The sequence below is a fragment of the Dermacentor andersoni genome, chromosome 5, assembly GCF_023375885.2.
Source record: "Dermacentor andersoni chromosome 5, qqDerAnde1_hic_scaffold, whole genome shotgun sequence".
Classification (NCBI taxonomy): Eukaryota; Metazoa; Arthropoda; class Arachnida; order Ixodida; family Ixodidae; genus Dermacentor; species Dermacentor andersoni.
The window spans coordinates 45,808,972-45,835,136 of NC_092818.1; the positions used below are offsets into that span (position 1 = coordinate 45,808,972).

The 26,165-nt window shown below is 45.0% G+C and overlaps 1 protein-coding gene across 1 annotated transcript; it reads left to right on the forward strand.

Moving 5' to 3' along the window:
- The first annotated feature begins 3,538 nt into the window (after positions 1-3,538).
- On the forward strand, positions 3,539-25,498 carry LOC140218457 (uncharacterized). The gene is made up of 3 exons (XM_072288170.1): positions 3,539-3,665; positions 10,155-10,320; positions 22,419-25,498. Coding segments are annotated over exons 1-3 (2,688 nt in total). The 5' UTR covers positions 3,539-3,663; the 3' UTR covers positions 24,939-25,498.
- The last annotated feature ends 667 nt before the right edge of the window (positions 25,499-26,165 follow it).

The window sequence follows — 26,165 nt, forward strand, 5'->3', positions numbered from 1 at the left end:
TGTTGGCGCCCGGGTCCAGGCTGCGAGGGATCCATCGCCCGAGGAAAATACCTTAATGGACGCAGCGGCGTATTATTATTATTATTATTATTATTATTATTATTATTATTATTATTATTATTATTATTACTGAAGGACAAATAGAACCAATGGAACTTTTGACTGTGGAGTAACTTATTATTATTATTCTATGCAGTAGTGACGCGTGCGAGTACCGCCACATGAGAAACGGGATTTTCACAATATTTACTACTTCACTGTGAATTATGAAAAGTAGATGAAACTCGGCGTAATGCTAGAGTCGTCTTAGCGGCGAGTGTTACAGCCGTTTTATGTTACCATGCTCCATCCGCAGGCGGCCATGTATTGACAGCAGACAGGAAATCTGTAAAGTTTACAACTTCACTGCGATGTAACTAATTACGACAAGCAAATGAAATTCTGCGTACTGATAGACACGTCTAAGTGGTCAATTTCAGTATATATTTTTGTTCCATGATACCTACACTAGATTGAGAGCTACAGAGCATTCGCGAGAAACTACAGAGACGAAAAGTTTTTCTCGTGCCGACGCGCGGACGGGCGGACGTCGACCACCGCCGGAGGTTAGCAGCTATACACAGCTTAGCTGTAAAACTCGAGCAGCGCAAGGTCGACCGGCCGCGCAAGCATCCCTCACGTAGCGAGCGAGTGCGTCGAAGCAGCGCGGGGTGCCCGATCTTAGGCCCCGCTGGAGAGAGCGCTTCGCAGACTTCTCGAGAAGAATCCCTGCATGGGCTGCCACAGGGAGTCACCAAGGTTAGGACCCCGTTAAAAGGACGCTTTAGCTTTGAGGTTTCAATCGAAATCCACGGGAAGACACTAAGTCGTTTTTCTCTGCAACCATGGCACCAAATTGGATTAGGTACGTTGCACTTGAAATGAAATATCAAAATTCAGCGACTGTAGGAAGAAATTTGTTTTGCGAGGAAGCAAACGTTGACCCCTATTTAGGCGGTCGAGTTCCTAAATTTCATTTATTCAATGTCACAAAATTTTACATAAGCCAATGTTGAAGTTTGCAGCATTATAATTCAGCAATGTAACGGGATATCACAATTCTGTAAAGCGCACGTAATGTTACATCGAAAGCAGAAAAAGTTTGTTTAATATACAGCTCAATAAAGTACGCCTGTAATTTGTGAGTGGCACTTTTGCAGGAAGCGTGAAAACAGTGGAGGAATTTACCTGCAGCTGTTATTTCGTACACGATACCTTTCCGCTATGGATGCTCTAGCGGTTGCAGTTTACAGAAATGCGGTACCTTCTTTTTGATCGCACCAATAATGAATTTGTAAACTATATCCTTATTATTTCTTGAAACGTATCAATTTTCTGAATTTTTTGCTAACATATAAGAGATCGTAAATCACAACTCCGCTTCCAACAGTCACTACAATTTAACTTTCTCTCTCAGAATGCAGCATATATATTTCAACTTAGTCGAGCTGTTGCCTCATAATTGCATTTCTCTATTTTACACATATTTGAATCGACTACGTCGTAGTTGGCGCCAGGCTACAGCTTTCTCTTCAGTTGCAAAACTGAGGGTACTTCCCGAAACAAAAATTCTGAGACCCTACCTGCGCATTCTTCACTGGCGCAGCTAGCACTTCGTGCGCTACCGCTGTTTTAGCAGCGCACCGACTTCGGTCATCGATTGCAGTCCCGCTGAGCGCCCTAGTGCCTTCTGCACACAAGGCTCACTTCCTCTTTGTATTTGACAACTTCAACAACTATTGCAACCAAACTTTTTGTTCGGCTCAGATTAAGCACTGCCACCCGAGGAAGATTGGGATGAAGGTGTTTTGCAACTACAATAAAGGCCGAGCCTCCCCTTGGTAATTCGAGCACATGCGGTTTCTGGATAAGATTAACACAACTTTAGATAGAATGTTTGCAAAGTCACTAAACAGCATTCAAACATGTTCTATGCCACATGGTTTCTTTCTATGCTTTCGATAGTCGTTTCTTTTACCTCCACTGTAAGCTCAAACTGGGCGATCACCTAGTTTGCATTTAGTCCCTTCGTTTTCTTTTTCTTCTTCTAAGTCTTTCTTCTTTTCTTCTTCTCAGCCGGGAGTGCTATAGAGAATCACCATTAACATAATTTCGGATCAAGCTAACTAACCGCGAAACGTACACGAACGTGGTCCTACAGCCTACACTAGTTTCGGCTATTGGGCCAATAGTTACTTGCGTACTGTGTATGTACAGTTCAACTAAATACCATAAGTTAAGCTAACCGCTTCAAGAAACACTGATAATTCATATTGTTCAGCACACAGACATGGTTAAACATGGTTGGGGCCCTAGCTGAGCCTATACTTTGTCGAAAGTGTCGAGAAAGTACGGAATTAAGCAGGCTGATTTATCAACCTTAAGCACTTAAGTCCCGTAAGCGCGATTTCTTTATACATTGGAGTACTTTATCTCTGTTCTATCAGCTGAACTCTATTGTCATGAAGCGTATTTTGCTGTGTTGTACTGCAAAACATAAATTCAGAAGCCAGATCACTGACGCCACCATGCAGGTGATGGTGTAAAAGTCACCGAAGAACACAAGCTCTGTGCTTTCACCATCCGGCCTGCGTTAATCCCTAGAAGAACTTAATGCGAAAAAATAGTGAGGGCACCAAACAATAGTGAAAATTGAAGTAGTGCATCAGAACCCGAAGAATGTAGTCGAAGGCTTCGCAATATAGAAGCTAGAAACGTTGCCTGCTAACAGCCACTTCCACAGTTGTACAGTGAACGATTGTTCTTTTCTCCTGTTAAATTACAAACCCTCATTTATCCAGTGTAAACATTCTGGCCAATATGCAATAAAAAAATTAATTATGGGGATTTGCGTGCGAAAACTACTTTCTGGTTATGAGGTACGCAGTAGTGGAGGACTCCGGAAATTTTGACCACCTGGGGTTCTTTCCCGTGCACATAAATCTAAGTACACGGGTGTTTTCGCGAAATGCGGCCTCCGTGGCCGGGATTCGATCCCGCGACCTCGTGCTCAGCAGCCCAACACCATAGCCACTGATCAACCACGTCGAATCCAATATTCAATAAATAGAGACTGCGTTTGAGGATAACGCAAAGGAAAAAAAACGCCATTTCCCATTGGTTTTGCTAGCATGAGGACAGTGCTCCCAAACGAGATCAAACATCTCCAAGCAACTGCATTTTTGATCACTGAAGGTCTTATATAAAACGTTTGCTACTTAGCGTAATCCGATGCTTGTCACAAAAACTACGCGGCGGCACAATTCCGTAAACGTCGTCCTGCTGACGTGCCACCTTTCATGGCCCTAAACGTCGTCGCCCGTGGCCCGGCCGGCGTCACCACCACATTCCTCGGTGAGAACCCCCCCGCACTTTTTATCAGCTATAGGCTGCTCGTTAGCAGTCGTAAAGCAACAGAAGCCAGCCAAATTGCTGCCTGTTTCCCGAACCTCCGGAATTGAGCGTCGAGAAGGCAAGAGGCCGGCGTGGGGGCCTCCTTTATCTGCTGGGTCCTGTACGACGGCCGCACGTTTATGGCTGCTCTCGCCAGCAGTGACAAATAAGAGCAGATCCTGCTACCGACCGCGAACCATCAACACGGGACTTGAGAAGTGACGAGGAAGCATGTGAGTGTTACGTATGACTTTTACTCTTTTCACTGCGCAACATTTCGTTCTAATGTTAAATAATGTACGGGTCAGGAACGCGCGTATACGGCGAAAGCGCTACGTTAATGCCGCCGTCCGTAAGGGCTCCATAGCGACAGAACTTCTTCACTTCAAGGCGAATACGTTAAGTACCGGTTGACAACTTTTGCTTCCCTAAATAAGTGAATATATATATATATATATATATATATATATATATTTATATATATATATATATATATATATATATATATATATATATATATATATATATTGTAAAGGTGGTTATTAGCCACCAGTGGTTGGGGCGACCGTGAGAGCAGGGCACGGACTCTCAGCAGCATGAGCGGTGTTCCACGCGAAAAGCGCTGGACAGCTTGACCCCCAAGGAAGCGCTGGAGAGAATGACCCACTATAATCTTCCTCTTCTTCGCTACGGTTACCCTCCGGAACGAAATAGGAGCCCTCCGGCGACCTAACAGCTCCTCATTATAAGTGGGTCATAGTACGGCTTGAGGCGATCAAAGTTGACAATGTGGCGTCCACGACGGCGCATGTCCGAACACGGTTGAATGGGTTCGATCACAGAGTTAACGGAGGAGGCACGCTCGACGATACGGTAGGGCCCTCTTCATATTTGGTCAGCAGTTTTGAAGAGAGCCCAGGTGCAGCGGAAAGAACGGAAAGCCACACAAGCGCTCCAGGAACGCAGGTGGCTGCAGATGTGGTGTCACAGGGAGTGTTCTTCTGGAGCGCGAGTGTTCCTCTTGGTCATTGGAGGTAAAGGCCCGTGCGAGATCGCGACACTCTTCAGCATGTCTTGCCGTGGCAGAAATCGGCGCACACTCAGATGCATCGAGCCGGTATGGCAGAATTGTGTCGATGGTGTGCGACGGGTTCCTACCGGTGGTGGTAGGTGGTGCTCTGCGTAGCGGTGTCGCACGCATAGGTTACGAAGGGCAGAACGACGTACATTGAGGCGACGTACATTGCAAGCATGTTGCCGAGCATACGGTTGAAGTATTCTGTAAGGCCATTGGTTTGAGGATGGTACGACGTGGTTGTACGATGAACAACGTGGCACTCTTTAAGAATGGCTTCAACTACTTCAGATAGGTAGACAAGTGCGCGATCACTGAGTAGTTCCTCAGGTGGGCCATGGCGCAGGATGAATCGATGAAGCAGGGAGGAGGCAAAATCGCACGCTGTAGCTGCTGGGAGCGCGGCAGTTTCGGCGTATTGCGTGAAGCGGTCGACTGCCACATTGGCCCTGCAGTTTCCAGCCCATGGCAGGCAAAAGGGCTCATACAAATCAATGCCGACGCACCCAAACGGCCAGATAGGGCAAGGTAAAAGTTGCAGACACAAGGGGTGGAGATTGCCGGCGCTGAAAATCGGGACAAGAGCGAACGAACTTCTGAACGTAGCTATAAGTCCCTCGCCAATAGTACCGTATTGGCGTACAGTAGTACAGCATTGGCGAAATGGTGAGCTTGACGATGGATCGCGCGAGTGGTCGGTGTTGCTGATGAACAAGAAACAAGTCTATCAGGGAGGTAATCCAATAGTCCTTGCACTGCCCGCACGCGACATTGGTAAGGGCGAGCGAAGAAACGGTGAAGTGGCTGCCGCAACCAAGTTTGTCAAGACAGAAAATATATGCAGTTCATAGTTCCAAAGTGCTAGGTTTAACGTGGTCGGATGTTCTAGCCGTATTCTGATGCGAAAACACCTGCTTTGTTTATTTGTACCGCATTTAGCGATTATTCACAACAATTACGCTATATAATTGTTTTATAATATCACTGTTACCTGAGCTGGACTTTCAGAGAAACTCTGCGCTTCACACACTACTCCTTTAGAACTTCGGCCATCGTGTACAAAAAAAGGCGCTTTTTTCAATAATGTCATAAGGCAACTATGAAAAAAATGACAGCGACAATTATTGCTAACCAACATATCACGTACATATTCAAATTATGAAGAAGTCCACTCTATATAGACAATTTTATGAGGTTTCCCAAATCTCGAAAACAATCCTTTTGAAGTTTTGAAGGCATTTGAGCAGTAGAGCAGGCAAGCCGTTATCGAGGCGTTAGAAAGATATGGGTAAATACTTCTACTTTATAACGTATCTAGAGGGATAATACCTGAAAAATAACAAGAAATTAACCAGAATAGCGGTGAGAGACGTATGAAGATGTAAGGGAATATCTATACTGGTATTCTTTTTTTTTATTTGATACCTGCTTCGCCTTTGCAGGCATTACAGCAGGGGGATACATAAAAGTAAGCATCATATTTGAGACCAATAAAGAAACTAATTACACGAAGCGCGGTAAAAAGCATCATTCGACACATTGGATACAATCATAGGCGGAAGATCATTCCACTCTCTTATACATCTAACAAAAAATGAATAGCGGAAGACGTCACCTTTAAAGAAAAATTCATTTACTTTGAGACTGTGGTCCCTTCTTTGGGGTATATAGGACGGCTCTTGAATGTACTTCTCCTTATTGATTCCAGGTTTAGAATGGTAGATATTATGGAAAATTTTCAACCTGAGGTTTCGTCTACGATCTTTCAACTCTTCCCATTTAAGTTTATGTTTGCTTTCTCTCATGCTAAGTTGACGATCCCAATTACCTAGAACAAATCGCACTGCCCTATTCTGTATTTTTTCAAGCGTATCGGCCAGCTCTTTGGTATACGGATCCCAGCAAACGCATGCGTACTGCAGCAATGAGCGCACATGAGTTAAATACAGTTGTTCTCTTAAATTAAATGTAACTTCGCTGAAATTTCGTCATAAGAAACCCAAAACACGTGCAGCCTTTACTTTGATGTGGTGAAAGTGCTTAGTCCACCTCAAATCACTCGTTAAATAAACTCCTAGATATTTATATTCCCTGGGCGTGCTTAAAGTAGCGCTATTTATGGTATACGTATTCAAGTGGTATGAACGTTTCCTCGTAAAAGTGACGTGAACACACTTTTTAACATTCAACGACATTCCTGAATGGGCACACCAGGATGATATTACATTCAAATCATGCTGCAGGTATTCTGAATCACGTTCATTCTCTATAATCCTGTAAACTACACAGTCATCCGTGAACATTCTGAACGAAGATTTGAGGCCAATAGTAATATCATTTATATACATCAGAAACAAAAGAGGGCCCAGAACTGAGCCCTGAGGAACTCCTGAGGTCACGGGAACATATCCGGAGGAACAACCGTTGAGAACTACCGACTGCTGTCTTAGAGAGAGATACTCGGCTATCTATGCAATAACTGATTCATTCAGTTTATAGCCCCGTAATTTACTAATAAGAAGGTCATGGGGAACAACATCGAACGCTTTTTTGAAGTCCAAGAAAATACAGTCAACTACTTTACGCTTATCTATTGCTAGAGCCAATTCATGCGTGAACTCAACAAGCTGTGTTGAGCAAGAAAAATCTTGCCGAAGACCGTGTTGACTAGAATGCAGAAGATTATGTTTAACCAAATGTGTCATTATACAACTATAAAGGACATGTTCAAATATTTTACATGGTATACTGGTTAACGACACCGGCCTGTAGTTCTCAACGTCATTTCTTGGCCCATTCTTATGAATAGGTGTAACACGTGCTAACTTCCAATCACAACGTAGTGCTTTCTCAACTAAGCACTTCTGAAATAGACGGTCAAAGTACAACGATAACGTTGCCGAACAGTTCTTCATTATCGCTGCTGGTATATTATCTGGGCCACACGCTTTAGCGGGTTTGAGATTTTCTAACAATTTTCGAACACCAGGCACACTAAAAGTGACCTCGGGCATCACTTCTGCCTCATTTGGAGAAACCATGTTAAGAACGCGTGAAAAACTTGGACTAAACACGGACGAAAAATAATTGCTAAAGATGGCTGCCTTAGACGCATCATCGTCAACGATTGTGTGAGAATATTTTAGAGGAGGAATAGATGTATTATCTTTACCGTTGAGACGAACGTATTTCCAAAACTGTTTCGAGTCCTCCAATAGCTTCTTACCAAGACTCGAGAAGTAAAAATTCTTAGCTACTTTAGTTAGACTTTGAAAGTTAAGTTTCATTCTTTTCAGCTCACACTTGTTTTACACAGAATTATTTTTTCACATTTCCTGTACATTCGCCTTATACGTCGCAGTAGAGTACGCAGCGGAGTGTTAAACCATGGTTTATCTCTAGTGCGCTTAGTTGACAAGATTCGAATGGGAACGAAAGTTACACGCAGATCAAATAGTTTTTCTTTAAACACGTTGAGATATGGACGTCTGAGATAAGCGTACAAAATTTTAGGTTGATATCAAACATGGTAGACAATGAAATTCATATCCGAGCACAGAACGCTTTACACAAAATGTAAATAAAATTAATATAAACCTGAAGAAGCATTGTTAAAAAGTGGACCTAAAGAATGTTCTAGAATTTAACGTTTATCTGGGTGCAAGGAAATAAAATTTTGTGATTAGTAGTCAACTGTTTACTCAGTATAAAATATTTGTATTGTTTACAATCCAAACGCGGACCTAAGATCACGGGAAGGAAAGCTACAGAGCAATACTTTGTTTTAGCGCATTGAGCATGGATACGCAAGCCATGCACCACAGAGCTCTAATCAAGGATGTCTTCTATTATACCAGTACAGACTAAGGAAAGAAAAGCTCGCAGGCAAGAAGATAAATCTGAAGAAAACCTAAAAACACACAACGAATACTGCAATAGAAAATAAAAGCCGCTAAATAAAAGAAGTACGTATTTTAAATCATCATTGCTTGGCTACTAAATTCGGGTAGACGATGCTTTATTTGAAATTACGAGCAGGAAGAGGAGCTGGGGAAGCCTAGGAATGCCTTGAATAGGTAACCACTGATCTCCTAAGATAACACAGCCAAGCTTATCGAAGAAAGAAAATCGAACACGTCAAAGGGTTACATGGTAGCAGAGGCGTGACACTGGCGACACTGTGGTAAGGCAATTTCTCATTATATTGCAACCAATGAGATCATGTACAGGTACCGCCGTAGGTTTCCCGGTTCTTATAAACGGCAAAGATGTCATCCAGCTTCATATGGGAGGCAGCGTGGGAGGGAGGGATCAACTAGAAAGGAGGTCCGATATACATTTATGTGGCATGTCGCGCAATGTTTCGTTCCACGCAGAGCAGTGGATGACTCGGGAGGCGAACAATAATAGGCACATGTGTGAGTGGTTCGTGGCTTTGTGGTGGGGCTGACTAGGTATCATATAGTTTCGACTGTGGTCTTTGATTCAAACGTGTGAGAACCATTGATAGTATTCTACGTCCTAACTTATGGCTTGAGTTGTATGGAGTGTTTGGTCATGCATGTCGCAGAAAAAGATCTGTTCAAAAAGCTAATAGAGTTCATAAGTTAACTGATAGTGGTCAGTTTAAACATGGCACGAGGTGTTTTACAAAAATATTGCTTGACAGGAGATATGTACCGGGTATTCCAGCAAACACCATCAATTCTTTTTCTTTTGAAATAACCTTTGGCAGATAGCACAATTCTAGTACATCAGCTGGTCTACTCGAAGAGGCGGGCACTGCCTGCACAAAAACTTGAAATGCACGATCAAGTAGTGAACTAAATTTCACTTAAGTTTTTCACTAATTACCTTCGGGCGCATATTGCCACTTTGAAATTATAGCCGGGGAGTTCGCAAGGAGGATCCCGTTTGAACAAATTCTCAGCATAGCACCAGTTTCGAGATATCAATTGCCTAACTTTGCGGAGAAATGCATTGGCCTTGGTTACTTTTGTGCTTCAATGCATAAAACAACGTTTGGTTATGAAATCTGAGCGAGACTGCATTTATACCGCAAATTTGCTGGCGCATATCTCGTAAATGGTGCAATCCACACAATTATTTTCAAGCGAATGTGCCTTGCAGTCTCCCGCAGCCAGAATTTGTAAATTGCAATACGTTCCATAAGGTAATCAACAGCTTAATTAGCCATTTTTTCTTAGGTAGTCGAATATTCGTTTCAATTTCTTGTCGAAGCAATGTCCGCCTCTTTGAGTAGAAAATTTCATGGGGCAGAATTGTGCTATCTTCCGCAGGCAATCTTTCTTTAATTTTGAAAGTGTCCGCTGAAACACCCTGTATAGGCATGCTTAGTTTCAAAATAATGACTGTCATATTCAGAGTGCTGAGGAAGTCACCTGCATTGGTATTTCATAGTATGTTGTTCATGAGTCTCCCTCAAGGGCGGTTTGTTTGGAGGCTTCTGAACATGGCCACGAGCAGAGAAGTGGCCTTCAGGCGCCAAAATTGTAGCTTTGATTACCATATAAGAATGTATTGTCATTGCTGGGAAAGCCAAGCTGGTCAGCTGAGTGCCCTAAGATTCATGCGCATGCGTAGTCACGCACTATAGGTACAACTTATCGCATATCTTTTTTTGCAGGACAAACGGCGTTTACACCGCCGTGCTGGTGGCGATAACTTTCGCCATCTGCCCAGCAAGTAACGGCCAGTACTTCCTTGGCTGTCCTCCTGTGGATGACGTTCATGACGCAGTCACAATACTGCCGAATCCTTTCAACTGCTCTACTTTCTACATTTGCGCACAGGTAGGAACCCCGAGTCAAATACTATGCCCAAAAAAATGTCGCGTCCTGTAATTCAAAATAAGAAGGCTGCCACGGTTGCACGCAGTTCATTTATGTCTAATAAATGGTGCTATCTCAAAGAAATAGGCACCCAAGGGCCGGGTGTCCCGCAATCATGTAAAATAAATCTGAAATAAACTCCAGCGAACAGCAGGAAGAATGAAACAAACATTGGAAAATATTGAAGTATGAAGCACTACATAAAAAAAGCAGAACCTTCTATGCTCCACGCATAACCAGCTCGCCATACAGAAACCTATAAACATGCAGGTATTATAGGGCGCATGACCACGATATCAATACAATCCCTTTAAAAAAAAAAGTGAAATATCCTTGCACGCTGCGCAGACTAGAGTGCACCAATACACATTGGCAAAGTCTAAGTCCGCTGAAAATGAATCAGAAGGAAACAGAAAAGATTGGTCCAAGCTCACATCTGTGCGCGCGAATTAATATTCTGTGTGCATGATAAACAATATCTAAGAAGGGAGTACTGCTGGCGATTATGTCAAAAATGACACAGAGGCCATCTGCGAATTATTGTTAGCTTATTTGGTACAACCTTACTATTCTCAGCTGATATTGTTTAACCTGAAGTTCGATGTGTAGGGTAGTTGGTAATGAGAGTGACAAAGACGGAGTGACCCCATATGTCGCTGTCTCGAGATTGCGGCTGTGGAGAAGATACAAAAGATAATTCGTTCGCCCGATGAAAACAGGCTATTATGAACATAACAGGGTTCACCCAAAAGATAAATTAAAGTCAAAAAGTATCCGCTTGATAGCTCTGTTCTCGGCTATACGAATATTTCACGATGGTTTTCCGGCAGCAGTGAGAACAGCTTTACGCATTTATCGTGAACTAGTATGGCAATATATCACAGACCGAATATTGTCTGAAGTCCTTGTGACACTTGAATTTGTAGAGCCCTCATGCGCGCTGTCTAGAGCATGCGGAAATCCGCCAGTTTAGAAAGTGCTTAAGTAAGCATACCGCGCGCAAACCCGGCACGACTGACTGATGGCATCATGGTTATAGCTAGCCCGCCGTCTTTTGATGGGCTCATGGTTCTTGCACCTGCATTGTTGTTGACGAGCTTGTGGGAAAATTTTTGATCAAGCTTTCGAGAAAGGGCAGTTGCTTGGAAGATTTTGATACAGTATGCAGCATACAGAGTTGTTTCCTCCTAAAGGGAACACCAACTTATTAAAATATTAAAATAATAATATAATAGACAGGGAGGTGGCTGTCTCGCCTCGTTTCAGGCCTCTTCAATATAAAGGAAATTCAAGTGTTGAGCGGTGGCATTCAACCTTGACTCCTACCACAGCAACCCCATGTTCTAACCGTTAGGCCACGCATGAACTCTTATGTCCCTTGTGCTAGTCACATGGATCGAAAAGACAACACGACACACAAGAGCTTGCGCTACGACATTCCTTCCTACGTAGATTAAGTACGTACTTCAGTTTCTAAATGCCTGATGTCCAAACTATCGGACAGACGTCACGCACGGCAGCTTCGTCGATGCACGACTTTGGGATTGCTGGGATCGCTGTGCTCTGCTCTGGTGGGGTGGCGTCCTTGTGTGAAGTCGCTGTTGGTGCCATTCTCGTAGAACCGGTTGAAGCCAGAGGAGTTGGATCCTGAAATAGTGTTCTGCAATCCAGATTCCGTGGGTCGTGTGGCGTCCGTCAGGAGTCTTGTAGGGGCAACTACGGGATCTTAATCTGGCGACCGGTTGTTGTGGCTCGGCCTGGCGCATCGGTTCGTGAAGTAGGTGCAATGGCTGAGCTGAAACAGGTCTCGCAAAAGAATGACGCAAATGGTCAGCATGCACAAATAGTATTTAACCCGCCATATTCACAAGATATATAATTTGACTCACAATGTGGGTGACTACGCCATCTTCCCAAGTCGCATTTTCACCGCGAACACATTTAATAAACACCTTGTCACCGACTAGGAATCCACACTCAGTACCTCGTGCTTATCTTTCTGCCGCTTGCTGTTCAGCTGTTCCTCGAAGATATCTTGCTGAAAATCCGGTTTGAGGTATGACAACTTGGTCTTCGGTTGCCTCTTTAAGAAGGGCTGTGCAGGAGTGCTTCCTCTAAGACTATGCGGAGTGTTTCGATAGCTCACTAAAAAGCTGTGTTATCCTTCTTGCACCGATTCTTTCTTTTGCGAGACTCCTGATAGCAGCTGTTTCAGCTATGCTGGCTTCGCCGTTTGCACCGGACGTTCGGCGGTTCCCTTCAAAAAAGGAGATAGGGCGGCGTTTTTCTATGTTTTGCGTTGCTTTTAGCCAAGAAGTGCTCGGACTCCTGCGATACAAATTGAGACCCATTATTATTCACAATTGTGTCGGGAAATCCGTAAGCCGCGAAGACACTGCGAAGTTTTGAAATAATTCGGCTTGTGGTGGTTGAGGTCGGTAGCCAGACCTAAATCCAATTAGAATAGGCATCAAATAAGACTAGGACGTTAAGCTGTCCTTTCATAGTAAAGTCACCGTGCAACCTTTGCCAAACCTAGAACGGATAAGGTCAAGGGTGTAGTGGTACAGGCTGCGCGGCCAGTCGAACGACTTCACAAACCCGACCGTATTGTACGTAACCTCCTATTGCATTATCGAAACATGGCCACCAAATGAAGCTTCTAGCCAGCATTTTCGTGTCTGAGATGCCTAGGTTGTTCTCGTGTAGCAAAGAAAATACAACCGACTGCAATGCATCGGGTACGATCACCCTTGTGCCCTACGTGACACAGCCTTGCTCGAGCGATAGCTCTAAAGTCTAACGTAGTTCATCAAAACTGAAAGCTGCGCGAGTTGGTGTGGTTCCATCATAAAAAAAAAAAGCGCGAAAATGACGTAATCGAGCTAGAGAAAAATGACAAACACGGGCGTTTGTCATGTTGATCTTTTATCTCTAGCTCGTCCATGTCTTTTTCACGCAGTTTTTTGTTAAAACTGTCTAGAGTAGCATGGGGCTGAAGTTTCTTAAGCGCCTCTGAACGCCAGACATATGGCGCGTACTCCACGACTCTGCACAGTTTTCGATACCATGCTGTGAGCTTCGCTACGTGAGAAGAGTTCAACGGAGTCCTTTTGAATACGGAAAGGCAATCAGAACTCTCAGATTTGGGACAAGATGATTAGGGTAGACTAGTCAGAGCATCAGACACTGCGATTTCAGCTCCTTTACGGTAATTATGCGTATACTGGTACGCTGAAATTACGAACGACAATATATATATATATATATATATATATATATATATATATATATATATATATATATATATATATATATATATATATATATATATATACCAGAAAAACAGCAGTTCTGGGTCCGGGTAACTATTCATAGTGAAGTAGAAGCGCGTATGAAGCGGTTTATTGACGTTTCGGCCGGGGTCCGGCCTTCATCAGATAAATATATATATATATATATACACACTTGATTTGGCAGGAAGAGATCTTAGGGAGGGGTGGTCGGAGCTTTCCAGTCCAGGGCCCCACTAGCCTCTGCCGCCTGCCTTACCTCGCCACTTAAGGACGTTTGTCCTGCGAAGTCGGAACGGGCGAGCTGTGCCTCGCACTGCTCCATTGCTTTAATGTTACTTGGCCTATTAGGGCGATTAGCGCACTCCCACGTTACATGTGTTAGGGTGGGTATGTCACCGCATCAAGGGCAGCTGGCCCTATAGCGAGTGGGATACAATGTGTTTAGCAATTTGAGAACGACAGAAAGCTGAGCTAGTTGGTAAGGAATCATTATGCAAAATAGAGGTGAGGCGTGCAGACAGGACACAAGAGTAGAGAAGTGGACAACAGGAACGCCGGCGTTCGTGCTGTGCACTTCTCTACTCCTGTGTCCTGTCTGCACGCCTCACCTCTATTTTGCATAGCAATTTTATATGAGGGAGTACTCCAGTCTGCATTTTGCGCCAATCGGCGGCCTCTTCCCTGTTATGTTGGGGGTGAGGTGGCGGGTATTTTCTGCGGACTCCGCGCTGATGAGCAAAGATGTCTTGGGGATTTAAATTGATGGGATTTTGAGATGGATAGTACGAGTCGTTGGGGTCAGAAGAGGACGCCGTCGCTCGGCTGGTACATCGTCGAGCTAACGCGCCAGCCTGTTCGTTACCTTCTACCCCCGCGTGTACCAGGCACCAGAGTGGGCGATGACGGTGGTTGAAAGACTTAGTAATTATCGCAAAGCTAGCCACAGCCACGTTCCCCTTGAGAAACATGTGACATGTCTCCCGGGAGTCTGTGACCACAACGGAGTCCCTTTGGGAACGATCTGAGCGAGCGAGGGCGATCGCCATTGCTAACATTTTATCCGAGACTATCTTTCAATCTTTACAGTTTGGCAGCTGCCTTCCACGGGCTTGATTTTTTTTTGTCCAAAGATGCTTACTAGTGGCTGATGGCCCGTGTACAACGTAAACTTTCCATTGGCCACAAAGTTATGGAAAATTTTAGGTCCAAACATAAGCGCTAGGGCCTCTCTTTCGCTTAATTTGCCTCATCTGACGTAAGAGTTCGCGAAGCAAAAGCTATCGGAGGCTCTTCTCCGTTCGGCGGCGCGTGAGAAATAGCCGCTCCAACGCCGTACGCTGACGCGTCGCATTGCAACCCGAGCGACTTGCGTGCATCGCAGTAGGTAAGAGCGCGGCTGTTTACAAGCAGATGCCTAGTCGCTTTGAAAGCATTACAATACTGCTCGTCCACACTCAATGCTCTACCTTACGTAACAATCTGTACACCTCAGCAATTTTTTTAACAGTATCGCGCGGGCGTCAACCGCACGGCGTGTCAGTGCCCTTGTAGCGGCGAGGGGCACCTTCCAAAGCGAACAGGGCCGCAGAATACATTCGACCTAGAATTCGCCTTGGACTACCTCACGTAAACCTTCCAATCCCATTGTTCCTCGCCGCTACAAGACCACTGACGCGCCGTGCGGTTGACGCTCGCGTGATAATGTAAGAAAATTGCAAATGTGTACATTGTTTCTGCTAAAGATGACACATCCTTCATACATTTGTTGTAAAAATTGAGCAGGCCTAGGTGTTGTCTCAATTGGGTTACATTTTTTGGCTCAAGAGCGTATAGGATAGCCTTCGTTTTCTCTTATGACGGGTAGATGCCATCGGTGCTGACGCTGTGCCCAAGCTACGAGACAGAACCTTGGAACAGCTTCCAGTTTCTACCGTTAACCTAATGTTCTGCTATGAAAGGTTGCATAGCACCCATTCGAGCGTTTTTTCTTGGAAATCGTCCATGTTCTGGCTTGCAATTACGACATCATCAATGTGACAACCAACATTTGGAATACCATGCATAACTTTATCCATCATGCACTGGAACAAAGCAGGGGGACTGGCTATTCCATAAGGAAGTCTGTTATATTGAAAAAAAAAAGCCTTATGCGTGTTAACTGTCAGAAACGGTCTTGATTCTTGGCTCAATACCACTTGTTCCTATGCCGATGTCATATCTATGACAAAATATTGGGCTTCCACAAATAACTGAATTGTCTTCTAGTTGTGGTAGCTGGCAGTGGTCTATTTTCAGTATAGGATTTGCAGTGATACTGTAATCACCACAGAGACGTATTTGATCACCTTGCTTCTTTGGGACCAAAACAAGTGGAGTTGCCCAGTCGCTTCTACTCGCTGGAGTGATCATGCCTTGGCTTTCAAGCTCAGCGAGTCGCTTTTCCGCTTCATCGCGCAAAGAAAAGGGAAGCGGGCATGCTTTGCAAAATCCCGGGGTACAACCCGGTTGCAAAACAACTTGTGCCTCGCACTGATAGCACCAAGCGATTGCGAAAAGCCGCTTGGAAAATTAGCGCGAATCTTATCTACTGTATCTCGCTGCATACACCTCAACGTGGTTTGCAGTTCAGCCGAAGCTTATTAAGGAAGCTTCTTCCCAGCAATACAGATAACGCTTTCACGTTATTTGACCACAAAGATTGGTAGAACAGCACTCTGCCTTTTACAGGTCACGGTTACATTGCATTGCCCTACGACATCCTTTTTCTCTCCTGTGTACGTTTTGAGAAAAATCCGAGTTGGTTCACAATGGGCGCGCGAGAACTTTCTGTACACGCTCTCAGGTACAACGGTCACTGCGGCCCTCGTGTCCACCTGCATCTACACCTCCTGGCATTTAACGTTTACAGTCACTACATAGGCGTTCTTCACTGATGTATCGACTGCGCAGTTGTACTGAGTGTGCACGTCTTCCTTTGATGATTCCATTACTGCATGTGCCTTCGGCTCACTTTTGCTCGTTCGGCACATGTTTTGAACATGTCCAACTTTTGAACACAGCTTGCACGAACAGCTCTTACACCAGTAATTTTCTGGCGCATGTGTTTTCCAACGTGATAATATTTTTGTTTCTTGCCTTGCTTCGCGCCGAACATTTAGGCTACGCCGGGTCACGGTCGCTGCGCTGATGATCGCTAGTTTTCATTTTCACTGCATTTACGCTCCCCGCCCAAGTTCCCGTTTGCATTGCGGCTGTTTGCTTCACAGTCAAGAACTACTGTGCATGCCTTTTCAAACGTGACTGCATCAGCATGGAACAATGCCTTCTGCGTTTCTTCGCTCCGAATCCAAGCTACCAATCTGTCGTGCAGAGCGGCCAGGAGAAATTCCCCGGAGTTACATTTCCAGGCTAGGTGCTTCAACTCTTCTATGAAGTATTGGACACTTTCATGGCCGAGGTGCACCCGACGGTTGAATTTGCACCTTTCAGCAATTACAGACGTCGTCGAGCTGTAATCGCTTTACAAGAGCTCAATTACTTCGGCGAAGGTTTTATCTCCTGACAGCAATGGAACAACAAAGCTCATGAGAATTCCATATGCTTCTCCACCAATTACTGTCAAGAAAACCGGCAATTTCATCTCTTCAGCTTTTTCGTTTACCCTGACGTAATGCTCAAACAGTTCAACGTAGGACTCGAACTTTGGATCTTCGGAGCGTACGCGTCTAGTCCGCCGAGCCTGGACATTGCTTGGTGGGTGAAGTAAATGTGTTGCTTGTTTGACATGAGGGTCCTTGCTGGCCTATGGTAGGGAAACCTCCGGTAGCAGCGTGGCCTCAGTGAGCCGCCCCATCCTCGTTGATGGTGTTCAGTAGGCCAGGCCAGGGCGATCCTATCCTCGTCGCCAGATGAACTAACGCAGACGAGCGACAACGGTCGAAAAGCAGAAAGGCAACTCGTTTTACGGCCAAGAACGACTCGATCTTATACAAAGAACTCTATGACGTCACACGGGGCCGTGCGCAATTTTTAATCGCACCGTATCTTCCGCTGAGGCAACACAACAAGCAAGAGTTTGCGCTGCGACAGAGTAATAATGAATTTCATAATATAAATGCGTACCCTAGTCTAGAAAGTCACCAAAAGCACGGATGAATAAAAGGGCGAGTTTGCGCTCCATCGCCAATGCAATAACACTGCTTACGTCGACGAACTAACCTGCCCACTGCAGTCATCGCAATCTTAGGTTCCTTTATTGTGGCCTGTTGGGAAACGTAAAAAAAAACTAAAGTCTTACCAACTTATCAGTACCTTTTTCCAATGTTACAGAAGAAATAGGCCGCATGATATATTTAAAGGTGAAGCAGCGCCGCCAAGATAGATGAACGCTGTCAGCAAAGCCTGATTTAGTTCTTTTTTGGGCATTACACTCCTGCGCCGCAATATAGGCAAGTTCGGCAGCATGGTATACTACTGTAACACGCGAAGGCAAAAGCCAGCTGCACACAGGGTAATCCATTAAGATAAGGGATCGCAGGGGCCAGATTTCTTCCAAGCCGCAGTGGGAAGTAAACGTGTGGCCCAGTAGGTCGACCTCCTCAACGACACATGTGAGCACGTAATGCACTACCTAAAGGTTCTGTTCTCTCTTTCTTTCCGTCTTTCTTCCTTTCTTTCTTTCCATGTTTCTTTGTTTGCTTGTTCTGTCATTTTACATTTTCTTCGTGTTTTCTCAGTCCAAGCAAGCCTCAGCAGCTTTAACATACAACACAACACACTCACACATTCGGGCACCCTAGCGATAAAAACATAGTAAAGAAGCGGCAAGTGGTAGAATTGGCAAGCGGCATTCAGAGCCTAAGCGAATGCCTTTAATCCGCATGCTGCATTGCATGCAAACCCAACCAAAACATGGGAAGGCAGTGATCAAACTTCGTCGCTCACCCGTGTGAGCATAATCGAAAGTAACAAACGCAGAGATGAAAAAAGAAAGCGCGATAACAATAAATTTCTCGCCGAAGAGCGGCGATCGCCTGCTGCTGTTGCTTCCGCTCATGAGGCCTTATGGGAAATGGTTGGAACCATGCCGCCAGTAACTTTCTGCAGCTATTTGAGCACCATATACGGTGGAACAATTCTTTTTCGACATGGCTTGAAGCTTTGGCGAACACACGCAAGCGAAGGGTGTTGCTTATTTCGCTCAGAAAACGTCAATCGAAAGCAGAAACACAGGGAACGACGCAGAAAACTATGCGGTGCATGGCTGTCCCCGAGTACACTTTGTCAGACCGCCAGTAGTGGCGCGTCCGGTGGCGTACACTGCGCATATTGGAACGCAATAAGCACTTAGGTTACGGATTCATACATAACAAAACAGAGGCCTGTGTCAGGAAGATGACATGACGTTTGATAAGTAAATATTTTGTACAAGCAACGATTTTATATACGCCGCTATATTCCACCGCATTACCAGTATACGTTGCAACGCGAGCCAAAAGACGAAAATCCCGCGTACGCAGTGCGCGTCTTCTGCGTCGCCACTTGCAAGTTATGGTGGTGTAACGTCCAGCAGCAAACACCTAATTCAAAACCCATACGCGATAACATAGAGAACCTAATACACATCTATTGTCTGCGGCCTTCAGTTACAAATCACAGCGATAAATAGGGAAACATCAGTTTTTTTTAAAGGTGCCATAACACGGTCGTCCGACTGTCCTCAGTTTATAATGGCAACTGAGAGTCGAGGGCCCAATACTCTTTTACAGACAAAAAGAAAGGGAGCTCCTAGCGGAAATTTTAACGCGAAATATCAATTTGAAATCACTACTGTTTAACATCTCTGGCCAACAGCGACCGCCATTTTGGCATGACTGTGACGTCGGGAAATGAGGGGCCACCGCTGTGTCGTCTGCTTAGAAACATTTCGAGATGGCATATCGCACGTTTTGCTCCGCATGCTGTGGCACTCAACGGTGCAGCAAGAGCGTCGCCGTTGAATTGTGCCAGCAATGCACCTTTTTCCAGGCAATCCCACAGTGCCCGGCTGGGAACGCGGTGCAGTGTGGGGAAAGAGGGTACGTCGAGCGGGCAGGCTCGCCCGTGGGGCCGCCACCCGTTTGCAACGCTGGCACCGTGGTAGAAAGAAAAAAAAAATAAAAAAAACTGGAGAGAGAAAAAGGCGCCACTTTCTTTGTTGACGCTCCTCGCGACATAAGTACACATCCCGGGAACTATTTACCTGTGTATCTCTACGCGAGAAATGCGAAATAAATAGAGAGTTTCAGATTAGGGGGACGCAAACATTGGGGCCCAGTGGCGCTTGGGGCGATGGTACTGCGCATGCGCAGAAGGGTCTGACCATGCGCAGCACCGTGGCCCCAAGCGATAGGGGGCCTCAACGCATTCCTCTCCTTAAACTCTCTAATAACGAAGCCTATGCGTTATTATCGAGTCGCAGCCAGTTCGCGGAGAGCTAAGGTCTGCTGCAAGCATATGGCTTCCATCGTTTAAAACTTTGTTAGCAGAATGCCGCGTAGGCGTACAGCTTGTAAAAAAATAATGCGTGGCTTCGTAAAAGAAAAGGTCTTTGTGCACTTTGCGGTGGCAGAGTGATATGGTAAGATAAGTGCTTATAGGCTATAAGATTTTATAAACGGCCAAGGTACTCGACAGTTGGTTGCCCTTAGGTTAGGCGCTCATGTACACCTGTATTCCTATTGCCAAAAAAAAAAACGATGTTTTAAATAAAGGAAGAAGAAAAAGAGAAATTCTGCCTTTTCTTCCAAACACTTTCGTGCAAGAAAACATTGTCCTGGGTTGGCATTTATGGCCCGGATACTCCCAATATTGCGGTCGTGTGCCGCGATCCACCAAAACAAAGTAGCAGCTCGCAATGCCGCTTTCATTTGAGCGCACTGGTCAAAGTAGGTTGCTGCTTGGTGGTAACAATCTCTTTGAAAATCACTCTATTCAGCCGCCCTACATAAGAAAAGTAGCGCATTTTATTTGCATTTTGGGGCACGTGCTATACGCAGCGTGGTTCGGGCATTAAAGCACAAATCCCAGCTAATCAATTTGCTTCGTCGGAGCACTTGCGAAATATTGCGGATCACATAAAAGAATGCATCTTTTCACTCGCGGACAGTGGCGCTAGAGATTTATGAAAGGAAGCATTTTCCATTACCGCGCTGCAGATACTGAAGAAAGTGAATTGTTTTTATTACTGTTGGAAAAAAAATGTGCAAGAAACTGCGAAGAGAATCTCTCCGTCACCACGGACTCAAAAGTCAAATAATTTTCACTTGTAAAAAAAAACTGGAATTAAACAAGACAAACCATAAACCAAATTTACCTAACAGTTGCCTCTCAGACTTTGGAACATGCTGCTCGGTTTAGCATTAAACTTGAATATTTGTGATTACGTCTAACTTTAAATTTTCTTCATCACCTAGATTATTCAGAGACGAAGGGTGTGCGGGCTATAGGTGAAGTAGAGTCGTCTCTGGGGCTGCCAATTCATGTCGTCATCAGTCACTTCAGCTGCAACATAAAGAAATTCGACTGCAAATTTTCTACCGCACCGAATGCACTTGAGGTTTGGCAGCTTGCTGTTGGACGCATACGGTTTAACATGCGACGCATAATTTATGCTCAAAAATCTCGTGTGATGGCCCTTTAAAAAGTCGTACCAGACTTTACGTATATTCCTGTTTTAGAGTCGGAAATGTGATAAATGGCGGTCGTAGTTTTCGAGACCAGTGTTTATGTTTCAAAGAGGCGGGCTACGTATGGAATAGTCAATAATTTCACTGATGATATTTATTGCTGCGGAATACTGAAGCGCTAACGAAACATGGTAGTGGAGAACTCTGGAATCATTGTGACTGCCTAATATTTTCAATGTGTACAGAAATCTCGATACAACACTGTTGTTGCGCTCTGTACCAAGTCAAATGCTGCTTTCTACCATTAATCAAACCTGCAACCTCATGATAAGCAGCTAACAGTCATAACCACTCAGTCACCGCAAGACACCTAACGGATAAATAAATAAAGGGCAGGGCATCCATCCAATTCTATTAAGTACTGAATGCTTTTGTCTTGCAGATTTAATATAATTGTGATCTGAATACCATCTATATAAACAAACAGATTATCTATTGTTCAGTGTCTTGGTCGGCTAGGAATCATGGTCGTTGTTCTAAAAGTCTCACTACTACGGCATGGTTAACCACTGTAGCTAATGAAGCATTTCTTATGCCATTCACCGCCAAAAAAATTACAATTTTACATAAGCGTGCAAAAACCTAGGGGCACATCAGAGATCATAGGATGCCTACCAACAGCGGGAACGGTCACCTCAGCAACTACGCGCGCACATATTGAAGAAAGCATACATATGCCTGAAACATTGTCTGCTAGCTCTGCTCTCAAACGGGAGGACACTGGTCATGGTTGGTTGTTAAACGCGAAAATACCAAGTTATAACGTTTCATAATAAGGGAACTGAAGCCAAGACATTGCCTCTAGCATGAAGGCAACACCTGCAACAGCTGCCAGCGCACGTTGTAACGACGCAAATAAAACAGAACTTGAACCTGTAAACAATATTTTTTCACACAATATGCGATTCACAAGTACCAAGACCTGTGCTGCTTCGAGGCACCGAATATGTTCGGTGCAACGTTACAAATGTGACCAACTCAGCAATACAGCAATGCAAGGGCTTAAATCTGTTTTTCTTTTTTTTTCTTTTTGCAGGGCACGCCACTGCTCTTCGTTTGTCCGGGGAATTTGCAATTTAACTACGAACTACAAGTATGCGACTACCCGGAGCGAGCCAACTGCTTTGAACTCCAGCAGTACCCTGAACCGGTGACGACTAATCTCCCCGTCTTTCAACCTAGAGCTGAGCATCTCCTTCCAGAGCAAGCAGCGAAGTCCGAACATGAAGCAGGGCCTAACCCAACGTCTGAGGAAGCGGTGCTCACTCCTGAACTGAAACCGGAACATGCTCAGGAGAGAGCCCAGTCTGACACGCAGGACATGGTGATACCATCTAATTTGATTGATGAGCCATTGCAAACACGTTCCGAGGAACAAGTCAATAAAGACGATTTGGTGGAGCCGCTCGAAACCATTGGTACACCGGAGCCGCAACCTTCCCAAGAACAAGCTGAACCTCAGCATCAGCAAAAAGATAATGAAAGGTCTGATGAAACTGAGCGTGAATTAGAACCTGTTGCTGAGCGAACAAATGGAGCGCCTGGGTTTGAGCTGCAGCCGGCAGGAAACCCAACAGAACCGGGAACACAGGACACAGTAATGACAGCTGAGTCAACTGATAAGCCAAATCGAGAACCTTCACAGGAGCCAACCGAATCCGACCATGAAACTGAGCCGCAGGCTTCAAAAGACGAAGCCGAACCTGAACTTGAACGTGATATAAATGCTCATTCTGAACAGGAATTCGGACGCGCTATAGAACGAACAGACTCGACACCTGAACCAGAACCACGTCCAACACAAAATCCAAGCCAGCCAGAACGACAGGATATGGTTCTACCAGCTGAGTCAGCTGATGAGACGAGACAAGTGCATCCCCAAGAGCTTAATGAGACTGACCATACTGCAGAACGTGCGTTACAGCCGGTTGTATCCACACCTGAGTCAGAGCCACGGCCTTCAGAAGAGGAAGCCGCACCTGAACGTGAGAAAGTAGTTACTGAAGAGGCTATTCAAACTAAAAATGAAGAGGCACCTGTGACTGAACCAAATGCACCTACAACTGAATCTGAGTGGCACCTAACGGAACAGCCAACCGAGAGTGAGATCGACACAGAGCCCGCTGTTCAGCAGGCTGAGCCTGCAGGCGAGCAAGAACAAGCGTCTTTCGAAAAATTGGCCGCTACGACACTTCAACCAGAACCACAACCCACTGATGGACAAGCAGTAGCAGAGACAGTACGGCAATCAGATGATTTTCAGCCCGCATCTACTGAACTTGGACACGCAGGAGTCCCAGAATCCACAGAGGAACCAGCAAAATCTCAAACACAACAACCAGATGAACCATCTGAAGTAGTGCACGACAAGACAGAGGCAACAGCCGAGCAAACTGTGGAGCCAGCACAGGAGTTAGCTGAAGCAGCACCGGAGCCTACTGCAGTAGCCCCTCAACTTGAGGCAGAAGCCGTGGAGGAGCCAGTTGGGATTGTGCGTGAGCCTTCCGAGACCATCCAAGGGCAACAACCTACACGTGAGCCCGAGCAACAGGATCAGACCACCGACATAGCGCAGCCTTTACATGAACCATTACAATCTGCATATGAATCCACAGGAAAGACAGGAGACCCAGACACCACAGAAAGTCAAGCCATACTTTCACCTCAGTCAGAGCAGTCTGTGCCTGATCCAGAACAAATAGTCACAAAACAGCCGTTTGAGGACAAGGATGAGCAAAGTGAAACTAAACCACAGCTGCGACCTACGCAACAACCTCTGTCTGTTCAAGACGAAGCTTCACCCAATTCAGATGCTCCGGGTACCGACATGGAACAGCTAACTCAAGAGCGCGTAGAATCTTCTACAGAGCTCGACCAGTCTGAAAAGCAAGCAGCGCCTGAATCAGCCGACGCACAGCCACAGCTTACAGAAGTAACTCAGGAACCACAACCTGCACCTGAGGCCGAGCTACCTCAACCAAAAGCAGCAGACGGCACTGTTGAGCCCTCGCCTTCAGCCAGTGAGGTACCAGTAGAAGCTAGGTCAGAAGCCCCAGCAGGACAATCCGATCAGATTAAGGCAAACCACACGGACAAATCGATAGAAATAAAACATCTAGAAGTTGCCTCCGATACAGAGGAGGACGCTGAGCCTACGAGTCCAGCTGAAACTGAGCCTCCAGTGTCAGAAAAGGCACCTGAGCCGCTTGAGCACAAAGCCGTTACAACTGAAATAGATTCCGATACTGCGCTCAGCCACCAAGACGACGCAAGTACCAGTGAGCCAAATGCCTCTAATCAGGACGCAATACATCAGGCAAGCGAAGGGCCGTCTGGGACTGCTCAGTTTGAGCCGGCCCCCACAGACGCAGCGGAACAAGCTTCTAACGTCGCCGAGCCAACGCTTGAGCCCGAGAGCTCCGCCGGTATTGCGGTGGCTGAAGAGCAATCAGAAGCTGACAACACATATGAGGAGACAGAAAAGCCTGCAGTGTTCGATGACGTCGACGATGAAGGGACAAGAAGCAACGCCATTGAGATTGACTACTACACGTGAATGCAGAGTGACAGCAGTGCTGATAAGGAATTGAGACAGAAGAAACAGCTTAAATTGTGTTTCTTCTGGTTTCCCTACTTTCCCTATTATGGTACTATTTATTTTGACGGGAAAAGTGCTAAAGCTGGCACATATACAGTTTTATTGGCTTGTGTCGCAGCATGTTCATCTGTGTTTCGACAGCGTAGCAGGGTAGGTATCAATACCAAACAAACTATAGACTCTACAGATTGCTCAGGGAAGCATAATGTCATAACGACATTGAAATCGAAATAGCTGCTCGGCAGTGCTTATTGGATGACTGAAGAAATCGATAGCTCAGGGCCTTCGAGCATTGTGTGAAGAAATTTAATAAATTGTGTATTGTGCTGCCCAGACATTAACATCACATTTAATTGTTTACTCATTTAGTCACAGCTTTAAACACGTGCGTGCTATGTTACTCACTCAGAGCTAAAATTATGTTTGTGTTGCCATCTACGTCACTTCAAATTATATCGAAATTCCTGATATACTTCTTCCTCGTGCACAATAAAATATCTGCAGGACATAATGTCACAGATTGGTGCAATTACCGGAATTCACGTGCTGCTATTTTCGCGGCAAACTTACAGATTACAGATGTATGTATGTATGCATGTATGTATGTATGTATGTATGTATGTATGTATGTATGTATGTATGTATGTATGTATGTATGTAGGCATGTATGTATGTATGTATGTATGTATGTATGTATGTATGTATGTATGTATGTATGTATGTATGTATGTATGTATGTATGTATGTCCGCACTCCAAGAGGACTTGGAGTGTGGTCTCGAAGATGATGAATAGGATTTCGAACAAACGCTCTTCGACGCACCTTGGCTCAGCAATGAAAAGCTATCTTAATTACACCTACGCTTCTCCCAGTAGCAATATATTGTAACAAGATTGAATATATGTAACGTTGGTTTGATTCCGCGTAGCATGGAAGAAATTTCAAAGAGATTGTTTTTCTCATTAAGGTTGGGTAATACACAGCCCGACATACCGAGGTTGCCTTCAAAGAAGTTCATTGAACAACAGCCCTTGCCCCGTGACCAAAGTAAGCGTGTTGGTTACTGAGACACTTTTGTGTGCTTGAAGGTCATGCCTTGCAGAAGACCAACAAAATAAATAGCAGCAAATAAAATGTGGTGTATTTCTTGTGTTTTCATTGATCGAGCCGAACATGCTTTCACAA